This window comes from Amblyomma americanum, chromosome 7, assembly GCF_052857255.1.
Source record: "Amblyomma americanum isolate KBUSLIRL-KWMA chromosome 7, ASM5285725v1, whole genome shotgun sequence".
In the NCBI taxonomy this organism is placed as follows: domain Eukaryota; kingdom Metazoa; phylum Arthropoda; class Arachnida; order Ixodida; family Ixodidae; genus Amblyomma; species Amblyomma americanum.
The window spans coordinates 131,557,891-131,576,812 of NC_135503.1; the positions used below are offsets into that span (position 1 = coordinate 131,557,891).

General features: G+C 43.1%; 1 protein-coding gene across 1 annotated transcript; it reads right to left on the reverse strand.

Moving 5' to 3' along the window:
• Positions 1-5,261: 5,261 nt before the first annotated feature.
• On the reverse strand, positions 5,262-9,601 carry LOC144098059 (uncharacterized). Its single transcript, XM_077630618.1, has 10 exons — positions 9,581-9,601; positions 9,051-9,086; positions 8,894-8,926; positions 8,364-8,373; positions 7,930-7,971; positions 7,809-7,853; positions 7,422-7,469; positions 6,750-6,940; positions 6,530-6,689; positions 5,262-5,377 (listed from the first exon to the last, which is right to left on the reverse strand). Exons 1-10 carry the CDS (start codon positions 9,599-9,601, stop codon positions 5,262-5,264), a joined length of 702 nt encoding a protein of 233 aa, XP_077486744.1.
• Positions 9,602-18,922: the final 9,321 nt, after the last annotated feature.

An 18,922-nucleotide genomic window follows, 5' to 3' on the forward strand; every position in this document is an offset into this window, starting at 1 on the left:
CCGGCACCAAAAAAACCAGCTGGTTATTTGTTTTTGAGTGTAAAAGAATATTTTTAATGTTTCTTGGTCGTCTGTAGACCACGTGAGAGGGAGCAGTGAAAATTTTCGTGAGGCGCTCGCTTTGTTCGAGGATGTTGAAATGTTTTCTGGGGATTTTGTTTACGTTAGGCGGGTTACAGGTGAAGGTAAGTACGAGATTTGCCCGGTGGTCTGTTTCGTCGTTGTAGCGATATATATATATATATATATATATATATATATATATATATATATATATATATATATATATATATATATATATATATATATATATATATATATATATATATTCAATTGAAGCCACTTGGAAACTGAACTGGTCCAATCGGTACCAGTTGGAAATCCAATTGATTCTAGTGGCATTTTTTGACTGTGTTGAGAGTGCAGTGAAGAACATAATCTTTTTTTGAGTAGCTATTGTAAGTTGTCGAGGCAATAAAGAAAAAAGTTGCCCTGTGGCCGAGCGTTCTAAATATACTGCTTCCGAACTACAAAGGCGTACATGTGATTGAATCAGAACTCTTGCCACAGATTATTTTCTTTCACATGATATCAGGATGCTTTATAATGTCAAAGCATACAGCACTTGGCTGCAGCCAAGGGGGCTTAAAGTGCTTAACAGCAGTCCTTGCTAAAGAAGCAATAAAGCTCCGCCTCGTGACTCCCACACAAAATTCCTCCACGACAAGAAAGTCCGTTGTTTTTCTCATGACTTGAACAAGGAGTTCACAAAACGAAGGTATAAGCTCAATTTTAAACCTCTGGCTCATTTGACATAGGCGAACATTAAAAAAGTTGATTTCATTTGCTGTCGTGGTTGGTAAATGGAGTAATACAGGACCCGGCAGGCCATGGCCCATTGTTCACGTTTTCATGCGAATATACAAAAGAAAACTTCAATCAGAGCCACAGACTGGTGTATTACGTAACCCCGCTTTCTGGTACCGAAGCCATACAAAACGCTTCCCTTGGGACCAATTGTTTGTGGCTTTGAGAAGAACCGAGTTCCTTTCCAATAAAGGCTTGCACTTTTGCCTGGTCCAATGTGTTCAGAAATAGAAACTACTTGTGTGATAAGGGTTGATTCCTTCACGGTTGGTGTCTTGCTTGATTTGCTTTTATGCGTTGCATATTGCAATCACTCAGTTCAGCCCTTGGGCGCGGCCGGGCAGCCACCAAACCACGTGACGTGACGTCACGACAGCCGGAGGAAAAGCTGGGCCCCAACTCGCACGGTCGCGCGCGGCCGCAGCCGCCACCTGACTCCCGCTCCTCCCGCTAGGGGCGCTGCGCTATGATTGACGTCACGGCATATGTATAAAAGAGCTGCGCTCCTTCGCCGGGACAGTCTTATCCCATGTAACGCAAAAAGAACTAGGTGAGGTCTAAAAAACCTCTCAGCAAGACCACGCCCAAGCCTTGTAGACGTCTAGTTGTAGATGTTATCTAGCTGTGGAAAGCCTGAAGCCTTCCTGTAGCTGTGCTAACGTGACGCTAAATGTTGGCTAAAAAACATCTTGCAAGAACATTTCAAGCCGTCTTCAAGCCCTGCCCTAGAATTCGTTTTTTTTGTTATACATACACCATTTGGTGCATTCCTGCAACCAAGCGAGGTTTGATCCTGACCATATTGGCCATTCAGGCATATTTGACAAATTTAGTCACGCGTACAGCCGCCCACATCTCTAACTAGCGTGCACGATGGCTATTTTCCTTCCCGTAGCTGCGCCTTTGCATGGATCAAACTTGTGAATAGGTCAAGATTAGGCAAGGGCTTGGTGAGCCTCTGATTAGTCTTAATCTCTTCACAGGTTAACTGTTTTGTAACATGCAGGAGCGCAGAAAAATGGCCATCACGCTAGCTAGTTAACGATTTGGGTGGCTGTACGATGTCGTCACTTGTTAAAAATCCCAATTAAAATCATTTTACATAAGAGCCATTGAATACGCTATCCTGAAAAATAGTGTTGTCACAAGGGCTCCTGGCAAAGGCAGAACAGCTTTAGTCACAACTTATGTAGACATGCAAAGTAACTGAAAACTAACCAATACATGGCAAATTAATGACTTGACCTGTACAACCAGTGGAGCCATTGCTCTATGTGTGACTGATGGTAAGAAGACTATCACATCGCATTAACTTTTGTGAACAAAGATTTTATTGCCTAAAAGACTAGGCAAGAAGAAGAAGTTCTATACTTTTAATTAAAAGCACTGATGCAGAATTTGCAAGCTTGAACACAATAGATGCAGACTCTCACTTAATGTGAGATGCTCGTATCTTGGGCACCCCAGCAGTCCACGATGCAACAGACTTGCACTGGAGGCTTGCACTGCATGGTCCTAAGCAGGCACTGCCTTGGAAGAATCGGAATACCTGCATTAAAAAAATGGGCACAATATAGTCATAGACAACAGTCTCACAGTAACGAGGTGCAACCCAAACAGGTGGAACAAAAAGCTAAAGCATAATTTCCCTGATGGAATCTGCCTTTTTAACAAGGCCGATCTGTGCATGCGCCCCTGTCCTCCTCCAGCTCCCACTGGTTGAAAATGAACCACTGGCTCCTATCGCGCAGGAACAGTTTATGTTAGTGACAGGCGTAGGAGACAGCTGTCAAGCACACTCATGCCACTCAGGTGCAGTTGGCGCCTGGTGGAACCAGATCGCGGCTTCTCCAACGTGCGTTTGTTCTCAACCACTAGCAGACAAATTTTTGCCACTTTCCAGAGGGTGCCACATCTTGTGAAAAAGGCAGATTGATCTATGCCTACTCCCTTGGCCTTTGTCTGTCTTGAAGAACATGAAGCTTGCTTCTGTTATATCTCTACCATCAGCCCATTTTCTACAATGCCATTTCAATACATGGTATCTAAGGCTAGTACCGGTTAAAAGGCCCAATTATTTTGCTTCTACTCTTTCCAAAACAATCTCAAGCAGAACTTTTAAGAATAATGAGAGTAATGCGCCATGGTCCTCAAGCCGATGGCAATAAGGTTCAAACTGCCAATTCCTTTCAGTAACATGTAAAACACAGCACCATAAATTACTTACAGAAATGTTTTTATTCTCACTTCAGTACGAAGGCCGCTGACTATACAACCAAGTTTTATGACAGCACAAAAGCACTATTACAGAAATAACGAAGCCGACAAGCACTATTCTAAATGACCTTAAGACACCACATGGAAAACCATCTGTTGTTGAGAGAGCAGAAAAATAGTTTTAGCAAGTATATGCATACTGTATGCTTATAAAAGCACTCTGGAACAGCCACTAGGCCACTCAAAAAATATTTACACACAGCAAATATCAAAGTGGCAAAAAAAGCTATCGTTTTGCGCATTCACTGCTGGATCGTTATAAAATGCTCATTAGAATTAGCAGGCAACTCTCCTCATTACAGCAGCACAATGGTGCAGGCCACTATTAGCCACAAGGAAATGAAGGCACAGAGCCGACAATACAACCCGATGCCTGCTTAGATGCGGAAGAGTGTGAATAAATAAAAATGACATGCATTTGAACCAGCTTACTAGAGAAATAATCACCGTGACTGCCATTCTCTGCTCTGGCCTTCAGCAGGACATAACTGTCACCAAGATGCCTGCATACATATAGAAAGAATGTGCGGTAATAACAGAGCTAATTAATGCGCAAGTTGGTTTACCTGATGTATACGAAAGTGAAGCTCAGCTGCAACTGTCGAGTATATGTAGGAGTAAGAAGAATTGCAATTGCACTACTTGTGCAGACGATGACACTGCTGCCTTGCAGTACATCCTTGTCGGGCACCTACTCATCCACTTGGAAACTGGAAGTCCTAAAGCAAATAAGAATAAACTTTGAAAAAGCCCAAATGAACACCACTTACTAAATACCAAACTAGACTGACACGATTTTTTTTGTGGAACGTGAAAGACTTTTCTTGTTATTGTGTCCCTAGGAAGGCAACTTGCACGCATTTCAACAAAGCGATGTTTAGTATGCACAGCCCACAGGCAGATGCTACAAAGCACCAAGCATCACAGGTAGCCAGGTTCATCATCATCATTTATTTATTGACCCTTAAAGACCCCTGGAAGGGGCATTACATAAGGGCGGGCGGAACATCAAAAATACCAGGTCTTGACTATAGCTAATCATAAACACACAAACTGCCCTCTGCTGTTAACTGGAACTCGAGACAAGCATCTTGCTTTGCTGACATGCTGTTTAAATGGCTGAAACGACTACACCGGATGTAATATTCTTTTTATTTCATTTTCATTTTACACTGAGCAATTTTTTTAGATATTTCTTTTGTTTAGGTCAGCAATAACTAAAATGAACAAAACCAGGACACGTTTTAATTATCTTCAATAAACTCTCACTATATCAAAACAAAAAGAAACATATTTGAGGAAGCAAGCCTGCCTTTTGTTCTACTTCATGGGAATGTAGTACAGCACAGAACTGGATGTGACGCAGAGCTATCGGAAGTCACCAATTTGTCTGCAAATTTTTTTGAAAATTGCTTAAATTGCCAAGAACCGTATTAACCCAGTACTTATGCAGTAGCAAATGGCAGTTAATTATGTGCTCTGTGGTACCCTACGTTCAGTTTTTTTCCATTTAGAAATTTAAAATCCCACTAAGACAATAAATGCCTATTTTTTCAATGAACATGCACATGAGCCATGTTTGGTTCATTACCTCTTTTTACCCATGTAATTGCTTTAAATATTTCTTTATTCCAAGCACAGTAAAAGAGTAGAATTGGCTTTATAATGACAAAATTTTACAGCAATCTCTGGCGTCACTGACTAGAAGTCTAAGTTTTGCTAATAACTACTTCTTTGCTGTATTACGTTATATTTTTTCATTTGGTTTAAACGCATTTGATACTGACTGGTTGAAGCTGTATGTTTCTTTATATTATTATTTTATTTTTTTTTACTGCCAATGAGTGGTTGCTTATTATTGTTACTTCTGATTATTGTCTGAACACTTGACACCTGTACTTCTATTTTTTTTCTCCTTGTATTCCTATGCCCACCCTAGAAAAATTTGTTGTGGGATTGCGGTAATTACAAATAATAAATTATCAAGATATCCCCGACTTTGAGCAGTGCATAATATTGTGAACAGGTTTATTCCGAACACTTTTAAATGCAGCCTGGCCACGACAAATCCCCATAAAATGGACAGATGAGCAATAAATTATGATACACAGAAGCAGTCACCTCTTTGTTGTGGTGTTCAAACGTGCCTGGCAGTTTTTGAGCCAAGCCATAACTGCAGAACGCGCATCCATGTCTGATGCTGAATGCGTGTCGGGATTTTTCCGGACAGACTCTACAATAGGTACGTCACATTATAAGCTGTAACATATCTTCATATTGCCTTAAGAAAGGCAAAACAAACAAGAAAAAATAATCATACAGGCAGATTACTCTCGTAACATACTAACCCCACAGCTTTCGCCAGGCAAAATATAGATTGCATGCAGCTGTTATGAATTGCTCATTCTGCTTTTCTCAGCTCTGCTTTGCTTTTCCGTATGTATGTCTAAGCCCACTGCTCAACCTCACTGCACAAGTGACAGACAAAAGAAATACTAGCTGGTCCTACTATACTCTTCTTGCATCTGTAGTGATGAAACCTGTCTGTGAAAAGAAGAATCCGTAGAAATGATTAACAAGTACTCCTCATCTATTCATTTTCACTCTGCAGTAGTCAGATATTGCAGAAGTAATTGGCATACTTTAGCCTAGATTAGTTACCCTGCTGATATTTTTTTTTACTAAATCAGTTTACAAGAAAGTAGGCCTTCCATCCTTAAAAATGCTTTATACCACCGAAAGTGAACAGTAAAAACTCGCTGAATATCCGCAAAATATTATGTTCTTTACTATGAGCAGCTGGCGAGGTAAATAACTCAACTGCACAGATAAATATATCCTACAAGGAGCCTTTTAAAAATATTTTTGCACAAAGCTAAAATGTAATGTGCCCTAGCCAGAGTTTTTCTGGCACTTGTGTTCTGTTTGTTGCCTGCAGCATACTGCCTTATCACTATCCGCTTCACGAGATGCGACCAGGGATGTCCTAACAAATCATGGTAGTGCATGCCAATTTCAACGTTTAGTATAATGACTCACGTTTCAGATAGACACTCTTTAAACTGAGCATGGCTGAGACCGACTTTCTGTTTTTGACTCGCATTAAGTGCCCTTGCAGCTATTGACCTTCGATCTGTTCCTCTCAGGAAGTGTTGTGCTATTTTTATACGAGCTCAACAGTCGTCACCAACTATACGACACAATAACAGGGACTACAAGCAGCTCTGCATGGCTCTGAAGCACCAACTAAAACAATACCCACTGGCTGATCGTATAGTTAAAGGACAACAAAAAGGAGCAAAATTCAATACCACTACCTAAAGCTGCACTGAAGACAAATGCTCCTAATTGCTCTCAACTGTAAAGTGCAGATTTATTCACTCACGAACAATAACCTTGAAGAGCTCCATGCTCACTAAAGCCTTCTTTCCCTTCTGTCCGTATAAACTGTAGTTAACACCCACGGAGTCATGGAGAAGATGCTTCAGCATATTGGCTGTAGTATTGCGCACAGTGGTGCCACCGATGTGTGAGAGAACCTTGCGCTGTTGCAAAATAGCAAAGCATTACCTTGTGCAATTTAAAGGAATCCATGCCCTGCTTACCAGTTGCTTGCGAGCTGCCTCAGAGTTTTTCAGGCTCTTCTCCACCTCCTCCACATCATTTACAGTCATCAAAGGGTAACTGTACTGTGCAGGCTCCTCAACATCAACCTCACCCTGACCAAATAATGAAATTATGACCTCATTTTGTGCTTTTAGAAATGCCATTTCTTTTAGAATTGTACGTGTTGCCACTGAAAAAGAAAAATTGAAACACATTTAAAACATACCAAACTTTAAGGCTGCGATCTCTTTTTACTCAACTACAAGAATAAATTTCATGAAAGCTTTGTATGCACTAGTGTGACCCAGCTACAGCTATTTGTACTTTTTCACATTAACCAAATTTATTATTTTCATCACGTAAGTTATGCCTCACTGACATCAAAATCTAATCAGCTCAAAAAACGTGATACAGCCATTAGGTAACTTGGTTGAAGTGATTAGGAAAATTGCCAGGAGGAACTCGCGGACAGTTTTAAACTTCTCAGCAGATCCATAGTATATTAAACATTTTAAAAAGCCCTATCAAACTGCAAATAACTGAAAATTGAATTTACTTAAAGTGAACGCATTGCAGTTACACTATCAACTATCAGCAAAAAAATTTACACAGGCCATTTAAATGAACTGCTTGAATAGAGCAGAGAACATGCACTAATGAAATGCCCTCACTTGATATTTCAGTTCTGATCCCGGCTGCCAAGCTTTCGTGATCATATCCTGAAAGTATAAGAAACAGGCAGAAAGCAAGCACTCTAGTATTAATTTGAACAAAGAAAATTATGCAATATCAGAAAAGATTGACACATGCTAAAAAGTAACATTTGACTTCCTGCGGTGACTCTGATGCAATCAGGACCTATACAAATTTTCGTATTGCAAGTGAGCATCTCAGTACAATAAGGCAAGATGCAGTTTAAAACAAACTCTACACTATTTTTAAAATGCTGACTTGTGCATAAAATAGAACAAACATATATCATGCAAGTTGTTTTTACCAAGGCAATAAATACTGATAAAAGTAGTGCAGAAATTCAGTGCTTAGGTGGTGTACGTTACCTCCTTCGGATGAAACATTGGTTAAGGGGTCTCTTGATGCTTCATCTGAAAGAAAAATAAACTGGTCTCTTTCCAAAGAATTTAAAGTAAATGGGGTCAGATATGTGAGGCATTGCATTACCAAGAAAGTGAGGTCCAGCCATCAGTTCATGTGCACAGCTTCCTTAAAAAGAAAATTGTAGAGTAACAATGAACCAGATCTCTACATGCATTCCAGACACATGGCTGAACTGTTAAACATTCCTCTCAAGGCTTACCTCGTGCACTTTGTTCCACTCCCTGTTGTGAAACTGTGAATGTAAGACAAATTGAAAGAATAAATGCAACAATTCAATGGGATAAACAAAAGAAAACATGCTGGAGTTGACATCATTTCACTGTAATAAGGGAGGGTGCTGGCACACTGCATCATACCGTATTGGCCTGGCTGGCTGTCTTGTGGCAAGCGAGAGAGTCTTCCTACCGAGAACAAGAATATTGCACTAGGGCTTCAGCAAACCAGCTCTCTGGTAATGAACTTATGCACTAGGAACTAAAATGCCAGCTAAAACTTACCCTGACCACTCTGCACAAGGCCCCACAAAGAATCTGCACCAAAGAAGCACAAGCAATAAAACATAAAGAAATGAAAATTGATGAATGAGACGGGACAATCATGCAGTAGTATGAATCCCCTGCCATGAATCATCTGGCATGTCACATCTTACCAGAACACTGTGAATGCAATGAACGAGCGTGACCTGAAAAGCACAAGAACGAAAGAACCAAGGCTTGAGTGAACCAGCTCTTCCAACCAATTTGCTAGCAAGAACTCACCCGAGGCAGTCCGCAGAGATAGTTGGGATGAATCTGGATCAATGAATAAAAACAGAAAGCCATCAAACAGTTGAAAGGAATGAATGAGATAAAAGACACGTGTGCAATGCTAATCTTCCTCTGCACTGAACCAGCGAGCTGACTTGTCGCATCTTACCAGAACATTGTGGCAGCCGTGAACGAGTGTGGGTTTCTGCAAAGCAAAAGAACAAATGTGCTAAGGCTTCAGCGAACCAGCTCTCCAAACCAATTTGCCAGCAAGAACTTACCCGAGGCAGCTCGTGAAGACCTTTGCAGTGAGTCTGGATCAAAGAATAAAAATGGAAAGAGGTCCAACAATTCAAAGGAATGATTGAGATAAAAGACACGCGTGCAATGCTAATCTTCCTCTGCACTGAACCACGGAGCTGACACGTTGCATCTTACCAGAACATTGTGGCAGCCGTGAACGAGTGTGGCTTTCTGCAAAGCAAAAGAACAAATGCGCTAAGGCTTTAGCGAACCAGCTCTCCAGACCAATTTGCCAGCAAGAAATTACCCGAGGCAGCCCATGAAGACCATTGTGAGTCTGGATCAAAGAATAAAAACGGAAAGACGCAAACAATTCAAAGGAATGAATGAGATAAAAGACACGCAGGCGATGCTACTATCCTCTGCACTGAACCAGGGAGCTGACACGTTGCATCTTACCAGAACATTGTGGCAGCCGTGAACGAGTGTGGCTTTCTGCAAAGCATAAGAACAAATGCGCTAAGGCTTCAGCGAACCAGCTCTCCAAACCAATATGCCGGCAATAGCTTACCAAGGGTACTCTGCACAAGCTCCCGTGGCAGGTCTGGATCAATGAGACACAAATGCGAAAGCATCAAAATGATTTAAATGATGAAGAAAAAATCCCTGCAGTGTATACTCTCATTGCCCTAATAGGGAGCACGGAGTTGCCATACGAATCTTACCAGGTTGGCTTGGCTGGCCATGCTGTACTGAGTAAGAATGGCTCCCTGCAAAGTGTAGGTACAAATACTTCAGCAAAATGCTTTCCTTGGTCCAGAGCACATGTTTCATATGCTCATACACAAAGACAACTGAAATACCTTACAGGGCCTAATTTGGGCACTGTGCGAAGAGCCAGAATATCTATGAAACAAATACAAACGAAAGGATGGAATCAAACTCATCCGTGTACTGGTATCTCATGAGTACTCAAGCAGCATGCCGTTAACTATAACAGGTGATTGTTAGTCCAGCATTGTTCTGTGTACTTCTCCATGTTTTCCTGTCTTCTTTTCGTTGGTCCCATCACGGGTAAGCAGAACACTGGACAGTATTCTTTAACTTCCGGCTTCAATGAATGTGATGTAACAACAATTTGATTTTAAATTATTTTAAGAGATATGACAAACGTTCATAGATGTGTTACGAACTTACACATGCTGTCACTTTCTTCCGTCTGTGGACTCCTGGAAAAGTTTCCATAATAGGTGCCATTGTTACAGTACAACAAAATAACCATATCCTTTGGAGACGAAAAGGTGGCTCCGGAAGGTTAAAACACTGAGCTCCAGTCTCGTCATCATCAGATGAGCTGGACAGCAGCAAGAATTTTCGTCGTTAGCCTCGCCTTTTTTCTATCAAAATGACATTCAGAGTGAGAAAAAGAATTTACTCCGAATGAAGAAAACAGAAGCACATACCTTGATCTGTTGACGTTTCCAAATGTTCTGTATCTTCTGCTTTACGCAGTTTTTGTCATGCTTTGTCATACTTTTCTAAAAAAAAGCATTTCATTTCCTTCATCAAGTAGTGTACTGACAAACACTTTGCTATAAATTACGAGCAATTTATTCTACTATGGCATCAGACAGCAATGGCTTAGTGGTCTGCCTATCTGATTCGCATGAGGTATGTGCAAAGTTTGACCCACTGCCCTTGCCTACTCACTGGCTTTACAATATTTACAAGTCTTGCTCTCGCCTGGTGCTTGGGTTCTTTGGGTGAAATGCTTGGAAAAATGGTGTGCCCCGTGAAGTGCAGACTACTGTTAGGCATGACGCTCCGAACAAGCTATTGTAATACCAATAAATTATAGCTAATTACATATTGAAAGGAAGCTAGCAGCTATTACTGACATGCTGGGCAAGATGTTGAGTCACATAAAAGTTTTGGTTCCCAAACTAAACCGGTGCCTTGTTCTTCACGTCTCTACACAAGAAGCCAAGCTGGCATAAGCCTTGGTGCATTTTCCTATCTATTATGCTGTGCATGTATGCTTCCAATGCAAAGCCCATAGACTCCCATGTTTTTTGCAGGCATTCCATATTTTTTTGCCTCTTAAATGTCTTTTCTGCATTGTGAAGGACACTGCATCTGTGGAACTTGATTACATGCATATATGCACAACTGGAATGTACACTGCAAGTATGTGTGCCACAGCGCTAACTTTTGCTGAAACCACTACAAAGAATCTAAGATTTTCAAAAAGCACTAGACATTGCATACCTGTTTTTTCAAGAAGTTCGATGCTGTACACATCTGCAGAAGAGTCCAGCTGGGACCGCATTCGCACTAATTTTGGATGTTTGTGCTTGAGGTTAACCAGGAACATTTTGTGTCATTGTCCAAAAGCCAATTGGTAGGCACCACTGCGACATTGTTGCCTTCGACAAACCTCACAACAGCATACATTTCCTATCAACACACGTGGCACATTGTGAGCAAGCAGAGTAGCTAAAATGCAAAGATATATAAGCATGACAGATGCATGAGCCAACACACAAAGTAGATTATGAGCAAGAAAAGCTACTAAAATATGAAAGATGTATATGAAGAATGAATGCATGAGCAAGCAGAGCTGCTAAAATGCCAAGGGTATTATATATGCTGAGTGGATGAAAGAGTCAAATGGATAAGAGGAAAAAGTGCATACTGAGACTCCAGGCACTCAAGAGGCAGCAAGATGCACCATGACTTAATATCAGAGAGCCGCAATGAAAGAAGGGGGCTAGAAGTTTTCTTCACAATAAAAATGCCAAGATTTGAAGATTTGCATGGCGTGGTGAAGAAGTCGCCAAGAATCTCCAATTTTCTGTCAACTACAACCTGTGACCATGGCAGTCAAATGCAAAATTTTCGACCATGATGGCAGTTGAATCTCTCATGGTGCAAGCATTGTTTCCTGGTGATGTTCTCAGAGTGAAGAGAGGAAACTTTGCAATGCTGAACTAAGGCCCACAGCAGTTTTCGGCCAAGGGGCCACGGCAGTGCATCTGTGAATACAGTACTGTCTGGTAAGTAGGCTCCTTGGTCATGAACAATGTACCAGCAGCCGTCCTTTCAGCAATGCGATTAGCAAGCTGTTCTAGTGGCTTTTGTGAGTGCCTTATCAGCTTCTTCAGGTGGTGCATGAAATTCTCTGCAGGGAATGCACTAAAGATGTCGAGAGCTCCATACTTGGCCACATCATCAGCCAAATGAACCAAGGAATGCACATTATAAGAGACATTGTGCTCACCATAAAGTGATTTAAACGATGAGACAAAGCAGATGAGCAACTCCTTGGCATAGTCAAAATAGCCCTGGCGCATAGCATCACTGGAAAGCATGGTGACTCCCACATGCAGAAGTAGAAAATGAATATACAATTTTTCTGGTAGAATGCCCTTCAGAACAGCTGGGCCAGAGTACAGCAGGAAACAACGCAGCTCGGTCGCTTTCCAGCGATCAATTTCTCCCAGGGAGCGTGGCTTCCGGGCAAGCTCTTCGCAGTGAATGGTTGCCAGCTCTAGTAACCGTTTTGTGATTCTTTCAACTGCTGATGAAGGCAAAGGATATTCTTGTGAGCCTCTCATCCACAGCAGTATCAATTTTTTTGTGACTCCCAGGCAAACTAAGTGCATGTACTCTAGTGGGAACTGAGATACATGACCAATTGGAAGTGCAGAAAGTGGTGTCTCTGTCACATGATGTTCCTCCTGCACTTTGTCAGCAAAGCTCACATCTGTTCGCAATGATGCATGTGTGTCTGGAAACACAACTCTACCTTCAACATACTTTTCTTTCTGTTGGCAGTTCCCACAGCCATAGAAACCAGAATGTAGTTTTGTGCCTAAAACAAATGCACGAGCAGGTGCATCGCATACAAACCCTTTAATAGCTATAGCGAAGTAAAAACCATCAATGCACAGTCCCCTCTCTAGGAGCTGCATCAATTCACCGATCAAAGAACTCAGGAAATCACACAGTGATGGAGGCTTTTTGGTTACCATGGTAGCATGCAACCAAAAACACACCAGTGCCAGGAATGTCATCAGTCCTTGCAAGAATGGGCCAGAACTGGCTCTGGGAGCTTTTGCTGAGTGGAAGCCTATCAATATGGAACATCAAACCAATGCTTTTAGGTAGCCAAAACAAGTTGGAATACTTTGCCAACATGCCTTCAAGGCTCTTTACAATACCAAAGTAGACATATGATCCTTTTCCTGAAGTCTCAACTTCGGCAAAACGTTGGGTTCTCAGTAGCGTCCGCGCATCTGATGGCAAATTCGCGAAGCATTCATGCGTTTTTAATATTTTCAGAAGTGAGGAAAGGGCTGCCTGTGTAACATTGTGCTCGCATGACCAATTTCTCAAAAGATCAGCTATCTGTTCTGCAGAATCGGCGCGCTGCTCAGAAAACTGGCATTCAGTCTCACTCTCACTACTCCCGCTACGACTAGGTGCTACAACACTTAATCTACCCGGTTCTTCGTGAACACAATATCGGCTCTCGTACTCATGCGCGCTCAACTCGCTGTCACTTGACTCTACCAGAGCCTTTGAACGTCCCGGTTGCGGTTCCAATTCGTCATGAGCAGTGACCACACTCTGTCCTAGTGGTGTGTCCACACATTCCATTCCACGGTCCATGCTGGAACGATCCTAGTGGTGTGTCCACACATTCCATTCCGCGGTCCATGCTGGAACGATCTCCTGAGGAGCTCGCGCCGAATTCAATAACCAAAGCAGAGCGATCATCTGGATTAAGTTGTGCTGCTTCACAAGAAGGTCTCTGTTCTCGTATGGTTCTTTCTAAGTCGATCTCACGAACTAATGGCTGAATGAGGGCATCAAGTCTACGATGCCGCTGAGTTCGCGAAAGCGCGTCAATGGCCTTTCGTTTTCTTTCCATTGCTGCGTAACCTCAACTCACTCAAAAAGAGACTTCTCGGCCAGGACAGCCTTAGCGCCGACAGCAAATAAACAAGATAAATTGCGTCTTCAGCCGCGTACACAAAGGCAGCGCTGAGAAAAAAGAACGGCGTACAGAGTTCCTCTCATTAAACTTTCAAAGGCCATACTGCACGTGTGATATGCGAGACCGCGAACATATTGCCCAAGCTGAAACTATGGAACCACGTTTACTCACACCTGGAAACAAGGTGTTGCAGGAGTAACGAAGAGCGCCTCCACTTGCCTTCACCCGTCGCACACAACGCGGTAGTAACGCAGCACTTGCTCGCTCGCAATGACATTGACCGCGCAAAAACAAAGGAGCTTAGTTCAAGCGCTGGAACCGAAAAAAGCGCGCGCAAGATGCAGTCACGTAATGCCGATCTGTTGCAACCAACCACCTAGTGACAATCAGTAGTTAAAACCAATAAAAAAACATTACTTGAAATACCAGCAAAAAGCAACATAAAATTGTTAATGTAATACAATAAATTTATTTTTTATTCTGATGATTGCTTATGACATGCGCTTGTTTCATTATGGCTGCGCGAAAAGCTAACGATAGCCAAAGCCAACCGCAGCTAGTCGTGTGTTTTCTTGAAACGTGGATTCGTGTTTGGTCGTATACTGTAAATGCGGGCCCATTTTTTGTCTGCGTGTTCCTTGCTCTGTCGTGTGTATGATTATAATTATGTGCACAAGCTACAGCAAACCAGCCCGTCTTTGTACCATGTACGCCACAACGGAAAGCCTTCATGTACTGAACGCGGTGACTGGCGGTGGCGGACAGCATGTGTATGGCATACGCGTTACAGCCTTGCAAACAGCCCGGCATAAGCATCCGTGGCACGATCTGTGGATTAAAATGACACGTTGATCTTTGAAAACAATTTTTACTGCCTAGCTCAGGCAAAGTGCGACTCACGCTGTTCGATTGTATCGGAATTGGGTATGCTTTTCGCGCCGCATGGCAACAGACGCGTATTCCTGTTATATATATTGCATATTTACATGCATTCGTCGGCCGCGGTGCTCCCTGTTTCTATCTCCGTAACAAATGGCACACGTCTTTGCATGTTCTCAAAAGGGACGTTTAGAAGAAGTTCACTAATAAACCTCTTCTGTTGATGTCTATTAAACGTTCGAACAGGGAACAAGACGTCTGCAGCCGTTTGTTGCTGTTTCTAGATTTCTCAGAGACGTTTTGTGTTTCGTGGGTATACCCCTGTCACACGGTCATTTCGAGGGCCCTCGAACCGATAATCTATCTACTCAAAGGCGATCGAGCGCTGCTACACGGGCAGTTTCAATGGCGATCGAGTCAATAGCCAATCGAGTCAACGGAGCAGCACGGAACTCCATCGAGATATGCAACGCATTCTTGGCTTAACAAAGCTAAGCCTGGCCATTTTTTTGCTGGTTTATTTTTAGTGGCACTTATGTTTCTGTTTTACGTGATTAGGTGCGTATTAAAATGAATCCCGTCAAAAATAAAATGAGTTGAAAGTCTGGCTTTTCTTTGCGACTATGTCTTGTGGTTTATTCTTGTGACGTCTGTTTCGAAGTTAGCGCACCCTTACACCGTTATGGAGGGCCAGCTAACACCATTTAAAGTTCTGCTGACTTGTACGACCACAAACGCAGCCAATAATACACCACGTCGTGCGTAGTGACATCAAATTCCACACAGGTGAGCCATGCACATGATATTACTTGGAAAGTGCCACATCTTAGAAAATTAGGGGCTTAGTGATTCCTTAAAGAGGCTGCCAAACACCGCTTGAACGAATGCTGGTTATACATCAGATTGATTCTTTGTGTCACACAGATGCCGACTCAAAAAGAACTACGCGAATCTATGCATGGAAACGGAAGTTATTCAATAAAATTTCAAAATACAAGCAAACAAAATGCTGCCCTCAACTCGATTTTCGCGACGCTTCCATTTTACTCTCCCAGTGACGACACTTAGTGCGACGAATCAAAACAGCCTATCTGAGCACGTGGCGGTAGTTTGCACTCTATGGTTGCCTGCTCTCTTTAACTCGTTCAAGCTAAGGATGGCAGCACCATTTTCATTGTTACAACAACCATGTGAACGACCAGCGATGCTTCATCATCATGTCGACGGCGCAGAAGGGAACACTGATCAGTGACATTTCCTTGTGGATCCGAACTGGAGCGCGAGAGGCTCCGACGGTGTGACAGCCTTAGCAAGATTCCAGACACATTTAGCATGGCGTGTACCGCTACTGCTTGCCGCCAGCCATCGCCCATCGCTCCTAGCGTGCTGGTTGGTTACGGCGAGCAAGGAGCGCGCGCTGCTGACGGGAATGTGGCGCCATCTGGCGCCGGCTCCCGGTGATCCTCCACAAGCTGACGATGCGTAGTGCCTGCTAAATGTGAAACGAACGCATCCTTCTTTGGGACCGAAACGAACGCTTATAGAGCGCAATGGCTCGATCGGATAGATTCCGTAAAGCCGCTCTCAGATATATAGAGAGTAGCCATAAGTGTTGAGTGCTGGGTCGTAGGATGTTTACAGAAACGCGCAGTCCTTCGACGCAACAAGTATCCAGAGCCTCTGGTGGTTGTATTTTTTGTTTTACTTGCCTTACAGTGCTTTTATCTAGGGCAAAGATGTCGGTTTTGTTAATGTAATACAAAACACAAAAACTTGACAAAACATATCTCTAGTGATTAACACAATTTGCAGAATATTTGCTCTTTGTCCAATCATCATGCTCCCACCAAGTGATGTCATATATGCTGTTAAAAACGCCACTGTATGGTGACACACTGTCAGCGCCACGAATTTGTTTTTGCGAGCTAACATAATATATTAAAAACCGCAGTATTCGCGATACGATCAATGCTACTATAGCATCACTACAACTCGTTCTATGCAACCAACAGGCAAAACAATGCACTGAGAATGTGTTTCGGGGCCCCTTTAAAGAAGGCAATGCGATAACATTTTATTTGTCGGTTTTCCATTTATGTTGTAATTTCTGTCTATTCTGCGATTAAAATTTGTACCCTTTGCCATCACAAAAGGAACCACTTCAGAAGCACCGGACATGCAGCCTCCCATCCGTGAGTTCCTGGCAGATGGAAGTTTGACATTCATCTGCCATCCATTTACCATTGTTTTCCGCCAAGAACCTCTTGAAAGCATATTTTTGTGCCCTTTTCACAACACACAACCTTTTCAAGCGAAAACTGCAAATCCCCCCCTAAGCCAACTTAACCTATGCCATGTGGGTGTTCTGCCAAATTTTGGTGGGCGAGAAGATTATCCTGAATATTCATCCAAAATTCGAGGTCCAATTTCGGGGTGGGACAAATTTGGAGGGACCATTGTATTGCCAACAGCAAAATCAGCCTGGACATTGAGTTTGGCCCAAACCGATTAAGGACAAATTTTGCGGGTATGGGGCGCCAAAATTTGAGGTACGATTTCATTTGTTATAGTCAAATTAGCCGGCATAGATAACGATTTCGGTCCTAATCGACAACGGTTTAATTTCGTGAGGGCCAAATTTTGGGAGTGGGCAAAGTTTGGGGACACCATCGCATTGGCCATAGTCAAAGCATGCTTCGGCATCTGACTGAAGGCTGTCGCTAGGAGATCGCCTTAAGGTCACTTCAATGTCATATGTAATAACGAACTGAAACTAGAGATTCGCGCAGTTAATAGTTTAGCTCTAAAATGCCGATAACTATGACTCACGCCAATCTATAAACAAGTACAATCTGTGGTGCCAAAGCGAAGATAGCTGTTAAATTTTTCCGGGTCACTCGTACCCTAAAACGGTGATGAATTTTATCGCTGTAGGCACAGCCCTAAACATCAGTCTCAGTAATCCCACAAGTAACTCCAGCTTCATCTTGTCCTATGGTGAGTTTTCGTCAGGGCGACCTGCAAGAAAATGCTTTCGGAATCCGCGTTTTAAATCGGAAGTGATAATATTGAAGGCGCCATTAGTGATGTAGGGAATTTGGCACGCACCATAAGCAGCTGTTCAATGCCAGGAGCTTAAGCAGGTTAATTTTGTGGTTCAGGGAGTTTTTATCCATTTGCTGTTGCCGGACTTTAGTCTCCAGTATGATCGAAAAACATCCCAGAAATATTGCGGAAGCTGTGGCAACTCTTCCCGGCTCTAAATGGTTCCTGTTGTTTTTGAATATATAAATCATTCAACCGCGGCGAGCAGCTGATGAAGCGGTAGGCTGGCCAAGTTGCAGTTGAATTGGAGTTTTGCCTAGAGAGAACGTTCGCGAATGGAGCCTTGATCTTCATCAGGCTGACCTTCGGTTAAGCTCTGGCTGAGCGTTTCTCAGCGGTCTCCGCCTCGGGGCTGAGCAAAAAGGCTGTTAATTTGTTGGCTACGTACGTGTATCGACAGGATGCTTGCAGGTGTGCTAGGCCACAAAACTGACAACTTAAGAATTCTGCACAAGATTTTCATGCATAATGTTCACAGTTCTTGGAAAAAAATAAAAGAAACTTTGTTTCGCACATATATGCGAAACATTCTTGGAAATATGGGGAGCAGTCTTCGGCCCCGAAATCCCACTCCGTGTATGCAGCGTTTCGTTCGCTTACCACGGACGGGTTCGTGCTCGATAGAACAAAGAGAGGGACGACAAAGCGTGATCACTCATGTGATTTTTAGTACATTTGCAAATCATACACAGTGCGAGCCAGCTAGCTACGCAACCTCAACGAGGCATTCTTCAGGAATGGAAGGCTACGAAAGGAGGACTTCCGGCTTACCGGCTGGGGCAGGGGCGCCACTTCGGAGGTGTCGGCGGCAAACATTTGTATGTTCCAACAAGGCGGCCGGGTCCTCCCGTGCGCACCACGTTCTTGGGGCAAAGCCAACCCCGAACATTTGCTGGGCAGGTAACGAGAGTGCGCGTTTGCTGTGCTTGCTTCGCTGTCTGGAACCAGAAGGCCAGCGGCAAGGAACGACGGATCTTCCGTGCGCCTGCCGCGGAAGGTGACGAGAGGTAGAGGGCGTAGGTGCAACCGCTCGCGACGCTGGACGGATCCCGAAGAAACTCTACCGGCTTCGCAGAGCACG